This window comes from Poecile atricapillus, chromosome 4 (assembly GCF_030490865.1).
Source record: "Poecile atricapillus isolate bPoeAtr1 chromosome 4, bPoeAtr1.hap1, whole genome shotgun sequence".
Classification (NCBI taxonomy): domain Eukaryota; kingdom Metazoa; phylum Chordata; class Aves; order Passeriformes; family Paridae; genus Poecile; species Poecile atricapillus.
The window spans coordinates 74453140-74476415 of NC_081252.1; the positions used below are offsets into that span (position 1 = coordinate 74453140).

Genomic DNA, 23276 nt, shown 5'->3' on the forward strand with positions numbered 1-23276 from the left:
CCAATTGGCGAGCGAGCATCGCTTCGTTCGCCTGATTGGCAAAGCGTCCGACCAATCAGCGCCGCCGCTCTCCGCCGGGCAGGGCCCCAGCCAATGGGCGCTGCCGGAGAGCGCCCCGCCTCCCGGGACCGACCATAACGCACTGGGGGTGGGGGGGAGTTGGACTGTTCCACAGCTCTGCCGGGGCAGGGGGGGGGTCTGTACCATAGTGCTTCCGGGGGGGTTTCGGACTGTACCACAGCGCTCCCGCAGGGTCGCGTTCCCTCCCCGTCCCAGCAGGCCCACACACGGCTCCTTCAACAACAGCCTTTAATCAGCTTCGTGCCAGCAGGACCCGTCCTTTCCGGGCACCTCTTTATCCCCTCAGCACCCCCCTCAGCCCCTGACGGCGTCCCCAAGCCTCTGTGTCCACGGTGGAGAGGCTGGAGCCCTCTGGAGCTCCACGTCCTGGCTGGCCATATCCATCGGTGTCCATAAGGAACTGCAGCCATCCAGATCCCTTTGTGTCCACGTGGAATGTTCAGAACCTCTGTGTCCGCAGCAGAGGGTTTGAAGTGCCCTGTTCTGGCCTCTTGGGTCCACGTGGAAGGTCTGGAGTCTCCAAGTCCACAGTGGAGATCCACAGATTCCTCTTCTGGCCCTCGGTGTCCATGTGGATGACCCAGACCCCTCTGTAACTCCCCATTTCCATACGGGTTGGTGATCTGGCTCTTTGCATCCACAGCAGAGGATCCGTAGCCCCCCGAGAGGGTCTGCATCCCCTGGAGAGGGTCTGCATCCCCTGGAGAGGGTCTGTATCCCCTGGAGAGGGTCTGCATCCCCTGGAGAGGGTCTGTATCCCCTGGAGAGGGTCTGCATCCCCTGGAGGGGGTCTCCAGCCCTGGAAGAGAGCCCACAGCCCCCTCTGGGAGGAGCGGGGGGGTCACCCCTGGCTCTGCAGCAGCTGCAGGTTGCGCTGGTAGCAGCCCAGGCTGCAGAGCGGGCGGCCGGTGCGGGCGCAGCTGTAGCGTTTGGGGTTGGTGCAGCCGGGCACGGCGCAGGGCTGCGCGGGGGGCACGGGCGGGGCGGCGGCGGCGGGCAGCGGCAGCGGCAGCCCGGCGGGGAAGGAGACGGTGACGCCGTCGGCGGCGCTGCGGTAGTGCACGACGGGGCAGGGCGCGGGGCGGGCGCGGCGCTCGCGCAGGGCCCTCACCTTGGCCTTGTGCGTGCGCGTCAGGCGCTCGATGGTTTGGTTCTTGCTCTCCTCGGCCTTGCGGGCGGCCTGGAGCCGCCGGCGCCGCGCCCGCTCCTCCCGCTTCTCCCGCATCTCCTCCGTCACCTCCTTGGCCTTGGCGCCCATGGGCAGCTGCAGCAGGGGCTGGCTCTGCTGCTTGTGCAGCAGCGCGCGCTGCGGGGGCGCGGCCGCGCGTCAGGGACACCCACACCGCTCCCCATCCCCGACTCGGGGATCCAACCTGCCTCTCCACCCCTCCCAGGGCTCCCCAAGGGTTCCAACTGAGCCCCACAGGAGTTCTGGGGTCTCTGCAGCCCTTCCAGAGCCTCTCAGTCGTGGCCCAGTGGCTGTGAGGCTCCCCCATCAGCCCAGCTGCCTTTTGGAGCACCCCAGACCCCCCCAGATTCCTCCCAGCCCTGTGCCAGCAGCTCCAGAGCCCCCTCAGCCCCCTCAGCCCTGCCCCCAGTGTCTCCAGAGCCCCCTCAGCCCCCTCAGCCCTGCCCCCCGTGCCCCCTGACCTGCCGGGCTGTCAGGAGGGACTCGTCCACCTCCCTCTTGATGTCGCCGTTGTCGTCCAGCTCCCCCCTCTCCAGGGCCGCCAGCCAGCGCCGCTCCTCCTCCTCCTCTTCCTCCTCCTCTTCCTCCTCCTCCTCCTCCTCGCGGGCAGGGAAGCAGCTCTCGGGGTCCAGCTCGGGCAGTGGGGAGGGGGCCAGGTTGCTGTCCTCATCTTGGGGGGGTGGCCGGGATGGCAACAGTCACGGAGGGTGGGGGTCCCACCGCCCTGGGATCACCAGAGCACCCCCTCCCCACCACTCTGAGCTTCCCCAGAGCCCCCCAGAGCCCCCCAGAGCCCCCCTGCTCACCCAGCCAGGCCCGGTACTGCTCGATGGGGACCCCCTCGCTGGGCTCCTCCTCATCACCTCCCAGCAGAGGGGAGGGGGACGGCGAGTGCGGCCCTTCGGGGACCACCGTGAACGTGGGGACGCTGCAGGGGAAAGGAGAGGAGTTCAGGGACGCTGGTGAGGCCGGGCTGGAGGGTCTCGGTTATGGGGGGACACACGGGAACACCCCCGGCCCAGCCCTCACCTCCTCTGCCCGCATTGTGGTGCCCGGGATCCGCGCCCCAGCTCCCTCCTCACCTCTTGGTGCCCAGGATCTGCCCTCCCAGCTTAATCCGGAGCCGCAGCCGGGGCTGCCGAGGGGGTTCGGGACCCGGGGGCGGCCCCGCCTCGTGGTGGTGCCGCTTCTTGTGTTTTTTCTTGTGTTTCTTGTGTTTCTTCTTGTGGCCGCCATGGCCGCCTGCCTCGGCCTCCTGCCCTGTGAGGGGGGACACAAGGTCAGCGAGGGGTCCCTGCGGGCCCTACCCCGCCGGGGAGCGACCCCGCAGTCCCCACGGACCCTCCCCGGTCCCGCGGCCTCTCACCGTGACCGGCGGCCTCCATCCCGCCGCTCCGCCAGGCCCTGCGCATCCGGCTGCGGGGGACACAATTCGGGACGGACCCGCTTCCGCCCGGATTCACTTCCGTTCGGACTCACTTCCGCCCGAACCCGCTTCCGCCCGGACTCGCTTCCGCCCGTTATCGGCGGCGGGTGACGCCACGGCCGCCATGTTTGAAGTGGGCAGGTTGTGCTCTGTCCCGGCGGGAAACTGGAGCCGCGGGTGATTTTGGACCGCCCGGGGTAGGGGTGTGAGCTCGGGTGTGAACTCAGGTGTGAACTCACTCAGGTGTGAATTCAGGTGTGAACTCATTCAGGTGTGAACTCATTCAGGTGTGAATTCAGGTGTGAACTCACTCAGGTGTGGATTCAGGTGTGAATTCAGGTGTGAGCTCGGGTGTGAACTCAGGTGTGAACTCACACGGGTGTGAATTCAGGTGTGAACTCACTCAGGTGTGAATTCAGGTGTGAGCTCGGGTGTGAACTCAGGTGTGAACTCGGGTGTGAACTCGGGTGTGAATTCGGGTGTGAACTCACTCAGGTGTGAATTCAGGTGTGAATTCGGGTGTGAACTCACTCGGGTGTGAACTCAGGTGTGAATTCACTCAGGTATGAACCCACTCAGGTGTGAATTCAGGTGTGAACTCAGGTGTGAATTCACTCAGGTGTGAATTCAGGTGTGAACTCACTCAGGTGTGAACTCACTCAGGTGTGGATTCAGGTGTGAATTCAGGTGTGAACTCGGGTTTGAACTTGGGTTTGAACTCGGGTGTGAACTCAGGTGTGAACCCACTCAGGTGTGAATTCAGGTGTGAATTCAGGTGTGAGCTCAGGTGTGAATTCAGGTGTGAATTCAGGTGTGAACTCACTCAGGTGTGAACTCACTCAGGTGTGAATTCAGGTGTGAGGTCAGGTGTGAATTCACTCAGGTGTGAACCCACTCAGGTGTGAGCTGTGCTGAGCTGTGCAGAGCCACAGGATGAACACACAGGAGTGTTATAGTTACATTTTATATTGTTGGCTTTTCGCAAATATTAAAATCCATGTTACGTGTATAAGAATGAGAAATTTTGTTGTATTAATATAGTTTTCTTTATTTCTGTTATTGATGAAATTTAGAAATAGCGGTATAATTCATATGTGTTAGGCTATGGCATAGTATTAAAATAAAAACTGCTTTTGTTTGTATAACCCAAAGACTGAGGGAAAAAAAATAAAAATATATAGCTAGAAAACTCCTGCATTTGTAAATTAACTTATCCAGATGAAGACAGCAGTGACCAGAACTCTGGGGGAGGGAATTTATTGCATTTCTGGTACCAGAGAATGTAAATCTCGAGAATCAATAGAATCAAAATTAGAATCAATCTCAAGAAAATTGATCTATTGGGAAGGGGGCAGGAGAAAACTAAACAGAAGAAGACCAAAGATCCTGAGAAGAATGTCTGAATATGTGTGAGAATTTATGGATATGGATGAGAATTTATGGATATGAATGAGAATTTATGGATATGGATGAGAATTTATGGATATGAATGAGAATTTATGGATTTGTAGCAGGATTCTGTTTTTAAGGGACAATCCTTTGTCAGTGAGGTGAATGCAGAGACACCCGGTTGTATTTGTATATTTTACTTTATTTTTTTCTCCTAATTGTCATTTTTATTAAATTTTTAAATTCTATAAAAATTATGTTTTTTCCACAGGAGCGAGCTGTGGGGTCCTGTGGGCGATGGAATCCCGGGGGACACCGGGAAGGGCAGGGGGTGATGCTGCCCCTCACCAAACCTCACCAAACCTCATCAAACCTCACCAAACCTCATCAAACCTCATCAAACCTCACCAAACCTCACCAAACCTCACCAAACCTCACCAAACATCACCAAACCTCACCAAACCTCACCAAACCTCACCAAACCTCACCAAACCTCACCAAACATCACCAAACCTCACCAAACCTCACCAAACATCACCAAACCTCACCAAACATCACCAAACATCACCAAACCTCACCAAACCTCATCAAACCTCACCAAACCTCACCAAACCTCACCAAACCTCACCAAACCTCACCAAACATCACCAAACCTCACCAAACCTCACCAAACATCACCAAACCTCACCAAACATCACCAAACCTCACCAAACCTCATCAAACCTCACCAAACCTCACCAAACCTCACCAAACCTCACCAAACATCACCAAACCTCACCAAACCTCACCAAACCTCACCAAACCTCACCAAACATCACCAAACCTCACCAAACCTCATCAAACCTCACCAAACCTCACCAAACCTCACCAAACCTCACCAAACATCACCAAACCTCACCAAACCTCACCAAACCTCACCAAACATCACCAAACATCACCAAACCTCACCAAACCTCACCAAACATCACCAAACATCACCAAACCTCACCAAACCTCACCAAACCTCACCAAACATCACCAAACCTCACCAAACCTCACCAAACCTCACCAAACCTCACCAAACCTCACCAAACCTCATCAAACATCACCAAACCACATCAAACCTCACCAAACCTCACCAAACCTCACCAAACCTCACCAAACCTCACCAAACCTCACCAAACCTCATCAAACCTCACCAAACATCACCAAACCTCATCAAACCTCACCAAACCTCACCAAACATCACCAAACCTCACCAAACCTCACCAAACCTCATCAAACCTCACCAAACCTCACCAAACCTCACCAAACCTCACCAAACATCATCAAACCTCACCAAACATCACCAAACCTCACCAAACCTCACCAAACCTCATCAAACCTCACCAAACCTCACCAAACCTCACCAAACCTCACCAAACCTCACCAAACCTCACCAAACCTGCCCCAGGTGAGGCAGCTCTGGAGCGCTGCTCCAGCTCTGGGCTCCTCGGGACCTGGGGCTCCTGGAGAGGGGTGATTTGGGGTGATTTCAGGGTGATTTCGGGGTGATTTTGGGTGATTTCAGGGTGATTTGGGGTGATTTCCGGTGATTTCAGGGTGATTTTGGGTGATTTCGGGGTGATTTCGGGTGATTTCGGGGTGATTTGGGGTCTGGAGCTGTTCCCAGACGGAGGGAGCTGGGTCTGGTTTGTCCGGGGGGAACACTGAGGGAGTATTTCATCAATCCACACAAATAATCCCAAATATCCACACAAAACCTTCAAATGCTCACCCAAATGTCTCAAACATTCACGGAAATCTCTCCTCTGAGAGGGCATCCCATCCATCCACACAAAAACCCATCCATGCCCACAAAAACCCCATCAATTCACACAAAAACCTCATCCAACCACACAAAAACCTCATCCAGCCCCACAAAAACCCCAACCAGCTTCACAAAACCCATCCAGCCCCACAAAAACCCCATCAATCCACACAAAAACCTCACCCAACCACACAAAAACCTCATCCAGCTTCACAAAACCCATCCAGCCCCACAAAAAAACCGATCAATCCACACAAAAACCCCATCCAGCCCCACAAAAACCCATTGATCCCCACTAAACCCCATTGATCCCCACTAAACCCCATTGATCCCCACTAAACCCCATTGATCCCCACTAAAACCCCATTGATCCCTACAAAAACCTCATCCAGCCCCACAAAAACCCCACGGATCCCCACAAAAACCTCATCCAGACCCAAAAAATTCCATCAATCCACACAAAAACCCCATCCAGCCCTACAAAAACCTCATCCAGCCCCACAAAAACCCCAACCAGCTTCACAAAAAAAGATGTCACACACAGATGTCACACACAGATGTCACACACAGGGATGTCACACACAGATGTCACACACAGATGTCACACACAGGGATGTCACACACAGATGTCACACACGGAGATGTCACACACAGATGTCACACACAGATGTCACACACAGATGTCACACACAGGGATGTCACACACAGATGTCACACACAGATGTCACACACAGGAATGTCACACACAGATGTCACACACGGGGATGTCACACACAGATGTCACACACAGATGTCACACACAGATGTCACACACGGAGATGTCACACACAGATGTCACACACAGATGTCACACACACAGATGTCACACACAGATGTCACACACGGGGATGTCACACACCGATGTCACACACAGATGTCACACACGGGGATGTCACACACAGATGTCACACACAGATGTCACACACAGATGTCACACACGGGGATGTCACACACAGATGTCACACACGGAGATGTCACACACAGATGTCACACACAGATGTCACACACAGATGTCACACACGGATGTCACACACGGGGATGTCACACACAGATGTCACACACGGGGATGTCACACACAGATGTCACACACGGATGTCACACACGGGGATGTCACACACAGATATCACACACGGAGATGTCACACACGCATGTCACACACAGATGTCACACACAGATGTCACACACGGAGATGTCACACACGGAGATGTCACACACAGATGTCACACACAGATGTCACACACGGATGTCACACACGGATGTCACACACAGATGTCACACACAGATGTCACACACAGATGTCACACACAGATGTCACACATGGAGATGTCACACACAGATGTCACACACAGATGTCACACACAGATGTCACACACGGATGTCACACACAGATGTCACACACCGATGTCACACACGGAGATGTCACACACAGATGTCACACACAGATGTCACACACAGATGTCACACACAGATGTCACACACGGGGATGTCACACACAGATGTCACACACAGATGTCACACACAGATGTCACACACAGATGTCACACACGGGATGTCACACACGGATGTCACACACAGGTGTCACACACCGATGTCACACACGGAGATGTCACACACGGATGTCACACACAGATGTCACACACAGATGTCACACACAGATGTCACACACAGATGTCACACACAGATGTCACACACACGGATGTCACACACAGATGTCACACACAGATGTCACACACCGATGTCACACACAGATGTCACACACAGATGTCACACACAGATGTCACACACAGATGTCACACACAGATGTCACACACGGATGTCACACACAGATGTCACACACAGATGTCACACACAGATGTCACACACCGATGTCACACACAGATGTCACACACAGATGTCACACATGGAGATGTCACACACAGATGTCACACACAGATGTCACACACGGATGTCACACACAGATGTCACACACAGATGTCACACACGGGGATGTCACACACAGATGTCACACACAGATGTCACACACAGATGTCACACACGGAGATGTCACACACGGAGATGTCACACACAGATGTCACACACAGATGTCACACACAGATGTCTCACACGGGGATGTCACACACGGGGATGTCACACACAGATGTCACACACAGATGTCACACACAGATGTCACACACACCGATGTCACACACACCGATGTCACACACAGATGTCACACACAGATGTCACACACAGATGTCACACACGGGGATGTCACACACAGATGTCACACACACAGATGTCACACACAGATGTCACACACAGATGTCACACACGGATGTCACACACGGGGATGTCACACACGGGGATGTCACACACAGATGTCACACACAGATGTCACACACAGATGTCACACACGGAGATGTCACACACGGGGATGTCACACATGGAGATGTCACACACAGATGTCACACACAGATGTCACACACAGATGTCACACACGGAGATGTCACACACACAGATGTCACACACCGATGTCACACACAGATGTCACACACACGGATGTCACACACCGATGTCACACACAGATGTCACACACAGATGTCACACACAGATGTCACACACAGATGTCACACACAGATGTCACACACGGGGATGTCACACACAGATGTCACACACACAGATGTCACACACAGATGTCACACACAGGTGTCACACACGGATGTCACACACGGGATGTCACACACAGATGTCACACACAGGGGTGTCACACACAGATGTCACACACAGATGTCACACACAGATGTCACACACAGATGTCACACACACCGATGTCACACACAGATGTCACACACAGATGTCACACACAGATGTCACACACAGATGTCACACACAGGGGTGTCACACACAGATGTCACACACAGATGTCACACACAGATGTCACACACGGGGATGTCACACACGGATGTCACACACAGATGTCACACACGGATGTCACACACGGATGTCACACACAGATGTCACACACAGGGGTGTCACACACGGATGTCACACACAGATGTCACACACAGATGTCACACACAGGGGTGTCACACACAGATGTCACACACAGATGTCACACACAGGGGTGTCACACACAGATGTCACACACGGATGTCACACACGGAGATGTCACACACAGGGATGTCACACACAGGGATGTCACACACAGATGTCACACACAGATGTCACACACAGATGTCACACACAGATGTCACACACGGAGATGTCACACACAGATGTCACACACAGATGTCACACACGGATGTCACACACGGATGTCACACACAGATGTCACACACAGATGTCACACACGGATGTCACACACGGATGTCACACACAGATGTCACACACAGATGTCATACACAGATGTCACACACAGATGTCACACACAGATGTCACACACGGAGATGTCACACACAGATGTCACACACGGATGTCACACACGGATGTCACACACAGATGTCACACACGGGGATGTCACACACAGATGTCACACACAGATGTCGCACACGGAGATGTCACACATGGAGATGTCACACACACAGATGTCACACACAGATGTCACACACGGAGATGTAACACACAGATGTCACACACCGATGTCACACACAGATGTCACACACAGGGATGTCACACACAGATGTCACACACAGATGTCACACACAGATGTCACACACCGATGTCACACACGGAGATGTCGCACACGGAGACCCCCCCGCCCCCCGCCCGCAGCTGCCGCTGTCCCGGGCCATTGTCCCGCCCGTGCCAGGAGCCGCCGGCACCGCTCGCCACCGCCGCCCCCTCCGGTCCCCGCGGGATCCCGGAGCTCCGCGGGGCCGGGAGAGCCGAGCCGGGATCTCCCCGTGCGTCCATCCCGGTGTTTCCCACCTGTTCCAGGAGCGCCCGAACCCGGGGGGGCTCCAGGGAGCGCCCCGAACTCTGGGATTCCTTTGGCTCTCCCATCCCCGAGCGCCGGGACACCCTCGGAAACCCCCGGAAAGCTCCGGGACCCCGCGGGGCTCCCCCGGGATCCCTCGGAAGGCTCCAGAGGACCGGGAACACCGGGAACACCGGGAACACCGGGACCCCCCCAAAGCTGCGGCTCCCCGGGACTCCGGGACCCCCCGAGACTTCCCGGACCCCTCGGGAATCTTCGGACCCCGGGATCCCCCAAGAACCCTCCAGAAACCTCTGAACCCTTCGGACCTTCCGGACCCTCCGGGACCCCCCGGGACCCCCCGGGACCCCCGGCCATGTTCCGGCGGGACGATCGCAGCCGCTCCACGGTGGCCCGGGGGTCAGCGCTGGACATGGAACTGCGCCGGGGCTGCTGCTGCCCCCCGGTCCCGGCCTCGCAGGTACGGGAACACCGGGAACAGCGGGATCAGCCCGGGCACGAAGCCACGGGGGCGGCCGCGACCGCTCCCTGCCCCCCGGGCCCCCCCCGGCCCGTCCCGCTGCCCCGGCCCAGCCGGGAATTCCGGTGGGATCCGGTACAGCGGGAATCGCCCGCGCCCCCGGCACCCGACGGGGACTGGGAGGGACTGGGAGGGACTGGGAGGGACTGGGGGTCGGGGAGGGGGGGGGTCCTGGTTCACCTGGGGGTCTTGGGGTACCCAGTGGGTGTGGGTGGGGTCCTGGCATCTTTAAAGGGGTCCCAGTACCCGGTCCCCGGTGGGGGGTCTTGGTGGATACCGGGGTTCCCAGTTCACCCGGTACCGGCTGCATTTGGGGGGTCCCGGTCCCCGGGGGGGTCTTGGTGGATACCGGCGTTCCCAGTTCACCCAGTACCGGCTGCATTTTGGGGGGTCCCGGTCCCCGGGGGGGTCTTGGTGCGTTCGGGGGTTCCCAGTTCACCCAGTACCGGCTGCATTTTGGGGGTCACAGTACCCGGGGGGGGTCTCGGTGCGTTCGGGGGTTCGCAGTTCACCCAGTACCGGCTGCATTTTGGGGGTCCCGGTCCCCGGGGGGGTCTTGGTGCATTCGGGGGTTCCATTTCACCCGGTCCCAGCTGCCCACTGAGGGGTCCTGGCGGACTGGGGGGGTCCCAGTTCACCTGCCACACCCAAACTCGGGGGGCTCCGGTGCCCTTGGGGATCCTGATGCACATTGGGGGGGGGGCGTCCCGGTGAATTTGGGGGGGTCCGGTGCATCCTGGGGTGGATCTGGTGCATTTTGAGGATTCCTGGAGCATTTTTGGGGGTCCTGGTGGATACGGGGGGGGAGGTCCCCGTCTTTCAGTACCAACCGCACTTGGCAGGTCGGGGTTCACTTGGGGGGGCTCCCGATCCACTCGGGGGTGCCTTGGCGCACTCTGAGGGGTCCTGGCGCACTCTGGGGGTCGTTCCGGGGCATTTGAGAGCATCGCGGAGCTCCCGGGGGAGCTCCCGGTGCACCCGGAGCAGCCTCGGTTCACTCCAGGGGGTGTCCCAGACCCGGATCCCGGTACACACGGGAGCTCCGGTTCGGTTCGGTTGGGGCGGTCCCGGTGTCCCGGGGAGGGGGGAGGGTCTCACCCCCCCCCCGCACCTCGCTTTCCCCCCAGCAGGGGGCGCCCCCCGCCCGTTCCCGGTGTCCCGGAGCCCCGCGGGGGGGGCGGGGGGGACACGGAGGCGGCTCCTGGGAGAAGGGGGGGGGAAAGGGGGGGGGACACGGGGAATGGGGGACACGGGGCGGGACATGGGGCGGGGGCGGCCGCCGCTTCCTGTGCGCGATCGCGGCGCTGCGGGAGCGGCCGGAGGTACCGAGAATTGGGGGGGGGGGGCAGCGGCGAACCGAGGGGTGGGGGGCGCGGGGGGCGGGGTGGGGGGTGAAGGGGTCCCGGTGTCCGTCCGTTCCCCGTCTCCTCCTCCCACGCCTCCTCCAGTGCCGTTCCTGGAGCCCCGTTCCGCACCCCCGGGCTATGTTGTTCCCCGTTCCCCGCACCCCTTTTCCCGTCCCCGGTACCCCCAGACTCTGCACCCCGTCCTCTGCCTGCACCCCTTGTCCTGTTCCCCGTCCCCAGCACCCCAAACCCTGGAACCCCTTCCCCTGTGCACCCCCTGCCCGCCCCCCGGCTGGGCTCCACTCCCCTGCACCCCTAATCCCTTCCCTGCCCCCCAAACCCTGCCCCTCTTTTCCCATCCCCACACTCCATCTTGTCTCCTGCACCGCGTTTTCTCCTCCCCTTCTCTTGTGCCCTGCACCCCAAACCCCGCACCCCAAACCCAATCCCCAAACCCAATCCCCTCCCTGCACCCCAAACCCCGCACCCCAAACCCTGCACCCCAACCCAGATCCCCTCCCTGCACCCCAAACCCTGCACCCCAAACCCTGCACCCCAACCCAGATCCCCTCCCTGTACCCCAAACCCTGCACCCCAAATCAAATCCCCTCCCTGCACCCCAAACCCTGCACCCCAAACACTGCACCCCAAAACAAATCCCCTCCCTGCACCCCAAACCCTGCACCCCAAACCCCGCACCCCAAACCCTTCATTCCCTCCCTGCCCCAAATCTCCTCCCTGCACCCCAAACCCCGCACCCCATTCTGTCCCCATTATCCCGTCCCTGCACCCCCTCCCCTCCCCGCACCCCATTCCTGCACCCCCCACCCCATTCTTTGCACCCCACCTTGTCCCCTGCACCCCTTCCCTGACCCCTTATCCCCCAACCCTGCACCCCAAACCCTGAACCCCAAACCCAATCACCTCCCTGCACCCCAAATCCTGAACCCCAAACCCTGCATTCCCTCCCTGCCCCAAATCCCCTCCCTCTACCCCAAACCCCGCACCCCAAACCCAATCCCCTCCCTCTACCCCAAACCCTGCACCCCAAACCCAATCCCCTCCCTGCAACCCAAACCAAATCCCCTCCCTGCACCCCAAACCCAATCCCCTCCCTGCACTCCAAACCCCGCACCCCAAACCCTGCACCCCAAACCAAATCCCCTCCCTGCGCCCCCAACCCTGCACCCCAAACCCCGCACCCCATCCCTTCCCTCGCCCGCCCCCCACACCCTCTCCCCTCACCCCAAACCTTCCCCTTCCTGCCCCCCAAATTCATCCGCCCCTCCTCGTGCCCCAAACCCAACCCACCTCATCCCAACCCCCCCTGCCGTCCCCCCGCCCCCGCTGCCCTTTCCCGCACAGTCCCCCCCTTGTTCCCTGCCGGGGGGCGGCGATTTGGGGTGGGCACGTGGACGCCCCCTCCCCCCAGATTCCAGGGAGGGGCCCCAACCCTTGGGGAGCCCCCCGAATTCCCGGGGGAGAGCCACCAAAAACCCCTTTTCTCCCCGCAGCCCCCCCCACCCCATCGCCCCAGCTCTGGATGCGGCGGGACCCCCTTGGGGGGATTTGGGGGGACCCCCCAAAATAGCTGGGGGGGTCCCGGGGGTCCCGATGGAGGTGGGGGGGGGGCCGCCGGCTGCGGATCCTGGAGGATCTCAACATGCTCTACATCCGCCAGATCGCCGCCAGCATCCAGGTGGGAATTTTGGGGGGACCCCCCCCCACACTCCCCGATTCCAAATCCGGGATCCCCCCCTGGCCACCCCCATCCCGGATCCCGGGAAATCGGGGGGTCCCGGGGGGTTCCGGGGGGTCCCGGGGGTCCTGGGGAAGATGGAACTCGCTCCTCATCCCAAGGGATTCACCCCCTTAAGAGCCCCCCAAAACCACCAGAGGGGGGGGGGGATTTTGGGGGGGCTCCCGCTCCCCCCGTTTCCAGCGGGGGGTTATTTATAGGTGATGACGTCACTGGAGGGGGGTGGGGGGGACAGGGGCGGGATCGGGATCGGGATCGGGATCGGGATCGGGACCGGGATCGGGACCGGGATGGAGGAGCAGGAGGTACCGGGAAGGAGCTGGGGGGCTCAGGAAGGTCGGTTGTGGGGGGGCGCCTGCTGGGAAATTTGGGGGTGCTCGATGAATCCGGGGGGGTTTGTGGGGTGCGCGATGGATCCGTGGGGTATCCGTGGGGTGCAGGATGAGTTTGGGGCGGGTGTGGTAAATCTGTGGGGTGCATGGCACGGTTGTGGGGTTGTGGGGTGCGGGATGAGGTTTTTGGGGTGCAGGATGGATCTGTGGGGTGCGGGATGAGGTTTTTGGGGTGCAGGATGGATCTGTGAGGCTCCTGGTTCCCCTGTGGGGTGCAGGATGGATCTGTGGGGTGCGGGATGAGTTTTTTGGGGTGCACGGTAAATCTGTGGGGCTCCTGGTTCCCCCGTGGGGTGCAGGATGGATCTGTGGGGTGTGGGATGTGATTTTTGGGGTGCAGGATGGATCTGTGGGGTGCGGGATGAGGTTTTTTGGGGTGCAGGATGGATCTGTGGGGTGCAGGATGAGGTTTTTGGGGTGCAGGGTGGATCTGTGGGGTGCGGGATGAGGTTTTTGGGGTGCAGGATGGATCTGTGGGGTGCGGGATGTGGTTTTTGGGGTGCAGGATGGATCTGTGGGGTGCGTGGTTCCCTTATGGGGTGCACAGCGTGTTTTTGGGGTGCATGGTCCCCCCATGGAGTTCAGGACTAATTTGTGGGGTGCCTGGTAAATCTGTGGGGTGCACGATGGATCTGTAGGGTGCTTGTGGGGTCCGTGATGCGTTTTTGGGGTGCACAGTTTGCTTTTGTGGTTCGTGATGTGTCTGTGGGGTTCCTGATAAATCTGTGGGGTACCCGATGTGTTTGTGGGGCGCTTGGTAAATCCAAATAACGCACGGTAAATGCACGGCCGGGACCCCAAAACTGCTGTGGGACCCCTCAAACCACTGTGGGACCCCCCAAACAACTCTGGGACCCCTCAAACCACCGTGGGACCCCTCAAAACCGCTGTGGGACCCCCCAAACAGCTCTGGGACCTCCCAAGCTGCTGTGGGACCCCCCCAAACTGCTGTGAGACCCCCCCCAAACCACCGTGGGACCCCTCAAACCGCTGTGGGATCCCCCAAACCGCTGTGGCACCCCCCCAAATCACTGTGGGACCCCCCAAACCGCTGTGGGACCCCCCAAACTGCTGTGGAACCCCCCCGTGTGTGTGCAGGGCTGGGACCCCCGGGGGGAGTGTGGGTTTGGGGCTCCCCTGGGCCCGGCTGGTGCCCCGACCCCACATTTTCCCCCAGACCCTCCTGAACCCCAAATGTGGGAGCAGCCGGAGCTGCTGTGGGTGCGGGAGGAGTTTTGGGGACCCCCTGAGCCCCGAAATGTGCCCGTTCTCAGGATCCCGAGCTACTGTGGGTGTTGTGGGTCCGGGAGGGGTTTTGGGGACCCCCTGCCCCCCTAAATGTCCCCACTGTCAGGAGCCGGAGCTGCTGTGGGTGCGGGAGGGGTTTTGGGGACCCCCTGACCCCCCAAATGTGCCGGTTCTCAGGAGCCGGAGCTGCAGCGGGCTCTGGAGCGGGCGCTGCGGGTGCGGGAGGGGTTTTGGGGATCCCCTGAGCCCCGAAATGTGCCCGTTGTCAGGAGCCGGAGCAGCAGCGGGTGCGGGAGGGGTTTTGGGGACCCCCTGACCCCCCAAATGTGCCGGTTCTCAGGAGCCGGAGCTGCAGCGGGCTCTGGAGGGGTTTTGGGGACCCCCTGACCCCCCAAATGTGCCGGTTCTCAGGAGCCGGAGCTGCAGCGGGCTCTGGAGCGGGTGCTGCAGGCTCTGGAGGGGTTTTGGGGATCCCCTGACCCCCCAAATGTGCCGGTTCTCAGGAGCCGGAGCTGCAGCGGGCTCTGGAGGGGTTTTGGGGATCCCCTGACCCCCGAAATGTGCCGGTTCTCAGGAGCCGGAGCTGCAGCGGGCTCTGGAGCGGGCGCTGCGGGTGCGGGAGGGGGCTCGGCGGCTCCTCCCCGCCTGCAGCCGGCCCGAGCAGGCGCTGGAGACCACCAAGACCCTGGTGCTGTGCGACGCCAGGGTGGTCGCGGCCGGGGGGGAGCTGCAGCGGCGCCAGGAGGCTCGGCTGAGGGGGGCCCGGCGGTGAGGAACCCCGAAAATAACCGGGGAGGGCATGGTTGGGACCCCCCCAAATCCCGGGGAGGGCGCCCTATGGAGCCCCGAAACTGGAGAACCCCAAAAGGCGGGGGGGTTGGGGGTACCCCATGGAGGGAGGCAGTGGTGGGGAGGGTCCCCCAAAACTTAAGGAGGGGGTTTGAGGGCGCCATGGCGGGGGGGGATGCACCCCAAAACCTGTGGGGGACACGGCAGCGGGGGAGAAACCCCAAAATCCGGGGGTGGGATGAGACCCTGCGGGGGCTGCAGCGAGTGAGGGACACCCCGAAATTTGGGGGAGGGGGGGGATGGGGAGATCCAGAGGGGCTCAGCTGCGGCAGGGGGCACCCCAAAATCCCGCGGGGAGCTTTGCTGACCCCCTCCCGTCCCCTGCAGCCCCTCGGATGGCGGCGGGGCTGAGCGGGTGCCGTGCCGAGGCACCGTCTGCATCTCAGGTATGGGGGGGTCCCGGGGGTCCCGGGGGGGTCCTGGGGAGGGGGAACCCCATTTTCTCTGCTTTCCCCCCCCCCAGGACACCACATTTGGGGTCTGGGGGGTGTCTCAGGGGGTCTCACCCCCCCCCTTCTCCTCCTGCTCCCCCCAGATTTGCGCATCCCGCTGATGTGGAAGGACACCGAGTACTTCAGGAACAAGGGGGGTGAGTTTTGGGGTGCCGGGGGTGCCCCCTTTCCCCGTGACGCCCTCTGGGACCCCCGGGCTGACCCCCCCGGTGCCTCCCCAGAGCTGCACCGCTGTGCCGTGTTCCTGCTGCTGCAGGTGGGGGCCGAGATCCACGACACCCCCACGGTGCTGGTGGACCGGACCCTCACCGACATCTGCTTCGAGGGCGCCGTGCTCTTGTGAGTGGGGGGCACGGGACCACCCCCCCCGGGCACCCCACACCCCTCCCGGGGGACCCTGACACCCCCCTACGGGCGCCTTCGCACCCTCATATCCCCCCATGGGACCCCTGAGCTTCTCCACAGGACCTCTGGTCACCCCCCACGGGACTCCTGGTCACCCCCACACCCCCTCAGGGACCCCAATACGCCCCCATGGGACCCCTGATCCCTTCCACGGGACCCCTGGTCACCCCCACACCCCCTATGGGACCCCTGCCCCCACCAAACCCCCCTTGGGGACCCCTGCCCCCTCTCCAGGGGACCCCCGACCCCCCTCTGATCACTTCGGGGGGTGACCCCTGCCCTCCTCTTCCCCTCCCTGGGGACCCTCAGACCCCCCTGCCCCCCCTCGGGAGACCCCTGCCCACCCCTGCGAGGGACCCCCGCCCCTCTGGGACCCCCTTCCCGTGTCCCCAGCATCCGTGGGGTGACCGTGGGGGTGTCCCCGGCCGGCGCTGACCCCTGTGTGCCCCCCCAGCTCGGAGGCGGGCCCCGATTTCGAGCTGAAGGTGGAGCTGTACAGCGCGGGGCTGCCGGGCGGGGGGGCGCAGGGCAGCACCCCCAAAAAGCTGGCCACGCGTCTCAGCACCTCCCTGGGCCGCTCCTCGGGGCGCCGGGCACGGGCGGCCATGGAGGGGGGGCCCGGCAGCCCCCCGGGAACCGGCGGCACCGGGGCACTGCTGCTGCCCCCGCCCGGTGTGCCGTGAGTACATCCTGGGTGCCCTCCGTGTCCCCTGTGTGTCCCCTGTGTGCCCTCCGTGTCCCCTGTGTGTCCCCTGTGTGCCCTCCGTGTCCCCTGTGTGTCCCCCCGTGTGTCCCCTGTCCCCCTGTGCCCCCCTGTGTGTCCCCTGTATGCCCTCCGTGTCCCCTGTGTGTCCCCTGTGTGCCCTCCGTGTCCCCTGTGTGTCCCCCCGTGTGTCCCCTGTGTGCCCTCCATGTCCCCTGTGTGTCCCCTGTGTACCCCATGTGTCCCCCATGTCCCCCCTGTGTCCCCCTGTGTGCCCCCTTGCGTGCCCCCTGTGCCCCCTGTGTGCCCCTCTGTGTGTCCCCTGCATGTCCCCTGTGTGTCCCCCATGTGTCCCCTGCATGTCCCCTGTGTGTTCCCTGTGTGTCCCCTGCAGGTCCCCTGTGTGTCCCCTGTGTACCCCATGTGTCCTCCATGTCCCCCCTGTGTGTCCCCTGTGTGCCCCTCTGTGTGTCCCCTCCATGTCCCCTGTGTGTCCCTTGTGTGCCCCCCGTGTGCCCCCTTGTCCCCCTGTGTCCCCCTGTGCCCCCGTGTGTCTCCTGTGTCCCCCCTGTGCCCCTGGGTGTCTCTTGTGTCCCCCCTGTGTCCCCCATGTCCCCCCTGTGTGCCCCCTGTGCCCCATGTGCCCCATGTGTGTCCCCAAGTGTCCCCATTCCTGGCACACAGCCCCTGTGCCCCCTGTGACCCCCCCATGTCCCCCCCGTGTCCCCAGGTGTCCCCAGGTCCTGGCACACAGCCCCTGTGCCCCCCGTGACCCCCCCATGTCCCCCCCATGTCCCCAGGTGTCCCCGGTTCCAGCTCCTGGCCCACGCCGCTCTGTCCCTGGCCCAGGTGCACGATGGGTTCCGCACCCACGACCTCGTCATCGCCGCCGACGGTCAGTGGGGGCACCCCAAAACTCCCCACGGCACCCCAAAACACCCCAAAACACCCCACGGTACCCCAAAACTCCCCACGGCACCCCAAAACATCCCAAAACACCCCATGGCACCCTGTAACACCCCAAAACTCCCCATGGCACCCCAAAACATCCCAAAACACCCCAAAACACCCCACGGTACCCCAAAACACCCCATGGCACTCCAAAACACCCCAAAACACCCCAAAACACCCCATGGCACCCTGTAACACCTCACAGCACCCTCTAACACCCCACGGCACCCCAAAATCACCCCACAGCATCCCGTGGTACCCCTTAACACGGGCAATGGGGCTGGAACAGGTGGGGACACTCTGGGGGTCCTGAGGGGGATCTTTGGGGTCCTGGAAGGGTGTGGGGTCTGTGTCCCCAGAGCAGAGCCCCTGCTGGCTGGGATTGGGGTGGGTTTGGGGTGGGTTTGGGGTCAGTTTGATGTAGTTTGGGGTGGTTTGGGGTGGTTTGGGGTCAGTTTGATATGGTTTGGGGTGGATTTGGGGTCCATGTCCCCGTGTCCCCCCAGAGCAGAGCCCCTGCTGGGTGGGTTTGGGGTGGGTTTGGGGTGGTTTGGGGTGGGTGTGGGGTGGGTGTGGGGTGGTTTGGGGTGGTTTGGGTGGGTTTGGGGTCGTTTTGGGATGGTTTGTGGTGGGTTTGGGGTGGTTTGGGGTGGTTTGAGTGGGTTTGGGGTCATTTTGGGGTGGTTTGGGGTGGGTTTGGGATGGATTTGGGGTGGGTTTGGGGGGTTCGGGGTGGTTTGGGTGGGTTTGATGTGGTTTGGATGGGTTTGGGGTGGTTTGGGGTCAGTTTGATGTGGTTTGGGTGGGTTTGGGGTGGTTTGGGCTGGGTTTGGGGTGGGTTTGGGGTGGATTGGGTGGGTTTGGGGTCCATGTCCCCGTGTCCCCCCAGAGCAGAGCCCCTGCTGGGTGCCCCTATATGGCCGCATGTGTTGTCGCCTGGCGGCCAGGCCGAGCTGCGTGGACACCCCCGCGGCCACCGGGACACTGCGGCTGCAGGTGAGGGACGGGATCGGGAACGGGAACGGGAACGGGATCGGGAACGGGAATGGAAACGGGATCGGGAACGGGATTGGGAATGGGAACGGGATCGGGAACGGGATCGGGAACGGGAATGGGAACGGGATTGGGAACGGGATCGGGAACGGGAATGGGAACGGGAATGGGATCGGGAATGGGAGCGGGAGAGAGGGATGGGATAGAGAAATGGGGTAGAGAAATGGGATATAGGGATGGGATGGAGGGATGGGATAGAGGGAATGGAATTAGGAATGGGATAGAGGGAATGGGATAGAAGGATGGGATCGGGAATGGGATAGAGGGAATGGGATAGTGGGATGGGTTAGGAATGGGCTCTATTAACAACCCTGTGGGACCAGGGACCCTGAAGCTGCAGGTGAGGGGGGATTGGGATGTGGGATTGGGATGTGGGATCAGGATGTGGGATCGGGATGTGGGATCGGGATGTGGGATTGGGATGTGGGATTGGGATGTGGGATCGGGATGTGGGATTGGGATGTGGGATCGGGATGTGGGATCGGGATGTGGGATCAGGATGAGGGATCAGGATGAGGGATCAGGATGTGGGATCGGGATGTGGGATTGGGATGTGGGATTGGGATGTGGGATCGGGATGTGGGATCGGGATGTGGGATCGGGATGAGGGATCAGGATGTGGGATTGGGATGAGGGATCAGGATGAGGGATCAGGATGTGGGATCGGGATGTGGGATTGGGATGTGGGATCGGGATGTGGGATTGGGATGAGGGATTGGGATGAGGGATGGGGTGGGGATGGAGAAAGGTGTGAGAAGGGGATGGGGACACGGATGAGAGCAGGACAGGGACGGGGACAAAGATGGACATGGGATGTGGTCAGACAGGACAGGGACAGTGACATGGATGGGGACAAGAACGGGGACAGACACAAGGGGTAGGACAGAGCTGGGAAGGGACAAGAAAAGGGACAAGGGGTGGGAATGGGTTGGGAACAGAATAGGGACAGGGATGGGGCCGGGGATGGGGGCAGGGATGGGGCCAGGGATGGGGACAGGGATGGGGACAGGGATGGGGACAGGGATGGGGCCAGGGATGGGGACAGGGATGGGGACAGGGATGGGGCCAGGGATGGGGATAGGGATGGGGACAGGGATGGGGACAGGGATGGGGACAGGGATGGGGCCAGGGATGGGGATAGGGATAGGGACAGGGATGGGGCCGGGGATGGGGGCAGGGATGGGGCCAGGGATGGGGACAGGGATGGGGACAGGGATGGGGACAGGGATGGGGCCAGGGATGGGGACAGGGATGGGGACAGGGATGGGGCCAGGGATGGGGACAGGAATGGGGCCAGGGATGGGGACAGGGATGGGGACAGGAATGGGGACAGGGATGGGGACAGGATCTCACCTGTGCCCACCAGGGCTGCTGGGGATGGAGCTGGGGGTCCCCGTGTGCTGGGGACGGGCGCAGGCTCGGGGGGCTGCTCACCCCGGGGCGCTGATGGCTCCGGGGGTCTCGGCACAGGCTCCAGGGGCTGAGGGGCCGAGCGGGCCCCCCCTGTTCTGCGTCCTGCGGGGTCCTGGGCTGCTCTGCTACGGCAGCGCTGGCGAGGCCGAGGCAGGGCAGGAGCCCACCCTCACCATCGCTGTCACCAAGGTACGGGGGCACGGGGGGCTCCGGGGGGCTCCGGGGGGCTCCGGGGGGCTCTGGGGAGCTCTCTATGGGGGATGGAGGGGACAGGGCAGGGTATAAAGGGGGGCTGTGTGGGGCTTGGGGCGGTTTCTGGGGTTTCTGGGGCTCCAAGGTGTGCCGGTGCCGCAGGACACGCGGGTGCGCGCGGTGGAGTCGGGGGGCCGCGGGCAGCCCCCCGGGGTGGCCGTCACCAACCGGCTGGGAGGGGAGGAGGTGACACACGCGCTGCTGGCCGAGAGCGAGGCCGAGGCTCAGCGCTGGCTCGAAGCCTTCGGGCAGCACCTCTACGATTTGGGTGAGATGGGACCCCCGAAACCCCTCAGCCCAGAGCTGTGGGAACCCCCCCAGTATCCCTGTGGGATCCCCCATCATCCCTATGGGATCCCCCCCCTTATCCCTGTGGGATCCCCCATCATCCCTATGGGATCCCCTCATCATCCCTGTGGGATCCCACATCATCCCTATGGGATCCCCCCCAGTATCCCTGTGGGATCCCCCCATCATAATCCCTGTGGGATCCCCCCATCATAATCCCTGTGGGATCCCCTCCCCATCATCCCTGTGGGATCCCCCCATCATCCCTGTGGGATCTCCCCATCATCCCTGTGGGATCCCCTCATCATCCCTGTGGGATCCCCCCATCATCATCCCTGTGGGATCCCCCCATCATCATCCCTGTGGGATCCCCCCATCATCCCTGTGGGATCCCACCTCCATCATCCCTGTGGGATCCCCCCATTCCCAAGGGCCCTCCCAGCCGTGGGACCCTGTCCCAGTGGGATTCCCATTGTTAAAGGGCTACAAGTGGGACACCCCCATCCCTGTGGGACCCCCATCACCCCAAGACCCCCAAGGCAGTGGGACCCCAGTCCTGAGAGCACCCCCATTCCCGTGAGACCCCCCCCCCCCCATCCAACGGGACCCCCATCCCAGCTCAATCCCCGTCCCGGGGGGGCTCTGTCCCTGTCCCCCCAGCCCAGTGGAAGCAGTGCTGTGAGGAGCTGATGCGGATCGAGGAGCCCCCCCCGCGCCGCCCCCCGGCCCCACTGCCCCCCCAGGGCTCTCTGTACCACCAGACGGGTGAGTGGGGCCGGGGGGGGGGGTGGGGGGGGCTGGGGGTGGGGGTCTCTGCTCTGTCTCCCCCCTCTCTGCTCTCTGCTCGCTCCCTAACGCTGCTCTTCTCGCTGTCCCCCCCTCTCTGTGCCCCCTCCCCATTTCTGTCCCCCCATTTCTGTCCCCCCCATTTCTGTCCCCCCCATTTCTGTCCCCCCCATTTCTGTCCCCCCCATTTCTTTCCCGCCGCTCTGCCGCCCCCCCCCCCCTTCCCGCGCCCCCCCAGCCCCGCCGGGCCCCCCCGGGACCCCCCCGGGCGAGGGGCTCCTGCTGCAGGAGAATGTCTCAGCCGAGATCCGGGCGCTGCTCAGCTCCTACTACAGCGACAGGTGACGGGGGGGGGGACACGGGGGGGACCCCCAAACAGCCCCCCCAGAACCGCCACAGCACCCCCAGAATCCCGTGGGGACTGGGGGGGGCAGCGAAGGGACCCCCAAACCCCCACACCGCCAGTGAGGGGGACCATGGGGAGCTGGGGGGGGCACTGGGTGTAGTGGGGGGGCTTTCACAGCCCCCACCCCACGGCACAGCAGCGGGGGGGGGTCCAGGGAGGGTCTGGGGACACCCCTGACCCCCCTGAACCCCCTTTTTCCCCCCCTCCCCAGCTATTGACCCCTCGGATGACATCGCGGCGGTGACCGACATCCTGGCCCGGCACGGGGGGGCTCCCCGTGCGCCGGGACCCCCCCCCGTGGCTGTCGCTGTTTGAGGGGCCCCCCCTGCGCAGCCCCAGCCCCCCCCGCCGGGGCAGACCCCGCACCCTGTCCCTCGACGCCCGGCTCAGCACCCTAAAGGGTCGGGGGGGTCCCCCAAAGCCCCCCCACTCCAGCTCCTCCAGCAGCGGCAGCAGCAGCCCAGGGCCCCCCCAGCGCGACCCCCCCAGACCCCTCCAGTCCCGGGTCTGACCCCCAAAACCCCCCGGGGGGGGACACGGGGGGGGATGGACCCCCTGGGGGCTCCCAGCTTCTGTTTTTGGGGAGAAACTGGAATTTTTGCCCTTCCCCATTCTGGGGGGGGG

General features: G+C 61.9%; 2 protein-coding genes across 2 annotated transcripts; one reads left to right on the forward strand and one right to left on the reverse strand.

The window, feature by feature from the left end:
* Window positions 1–295: 295 nt before the first annotated feature.
* Window positions 296–2793, reverse strand: INO80B (INO80 complex subunit B). The gene is made up of 5 exons (XM_058837827.1): window positions 2637–2793; window positions 2353–2530; window positions 2077–2198; window positions 1732–1940; window positions 296–1387 (listed from the first exon to the last, which is right to left on the reverse strand). The coding sequence occupies exons 1-5, from the start codon at window positions 2680–2682 to the stop codon at window positions 923–925; spliced, it is 1020 nt and encodes a 339-aa protein (XP_058693810.1). The 5' UTR covers window positions 2683–2793; the 3' UTR covers window positions 296–922.
* Window positions 2794–11635: 8842 nt separating this feature from the next.
* RTKN (rhotekin) lies at window positions 11636–23048 on the forward strand. The gene is made up of 14 exons (XM_058838967.1): window positions 11636–11671; window positions 13210–13394; window positions 15669–15862; window positions 16271–16329; window positions 16479–16532; window positions 16617–16734; window positions 17255–17479; window positions 18304–18398; window positions 19344–19450; window positions 20978–21109; window positions 21275–21440; window positions 22121–22225; window positions 22485–22587; window positions 22864–23048. The coding sequence occupies exons 2-14, from the start codon at window positions 13359–13361 to the stop codon at window positions 22868–22870; spliced, it is 1401 nt and encodes a 466-aa protein (XP_058694950.1). The 5' UTR covers window positions 11636–11671; window positions 13210–13358; the 3' UTR covers window positions 22871–23048.
* Window positions 23049–23276: the final 228 nt, after the last annotated feature.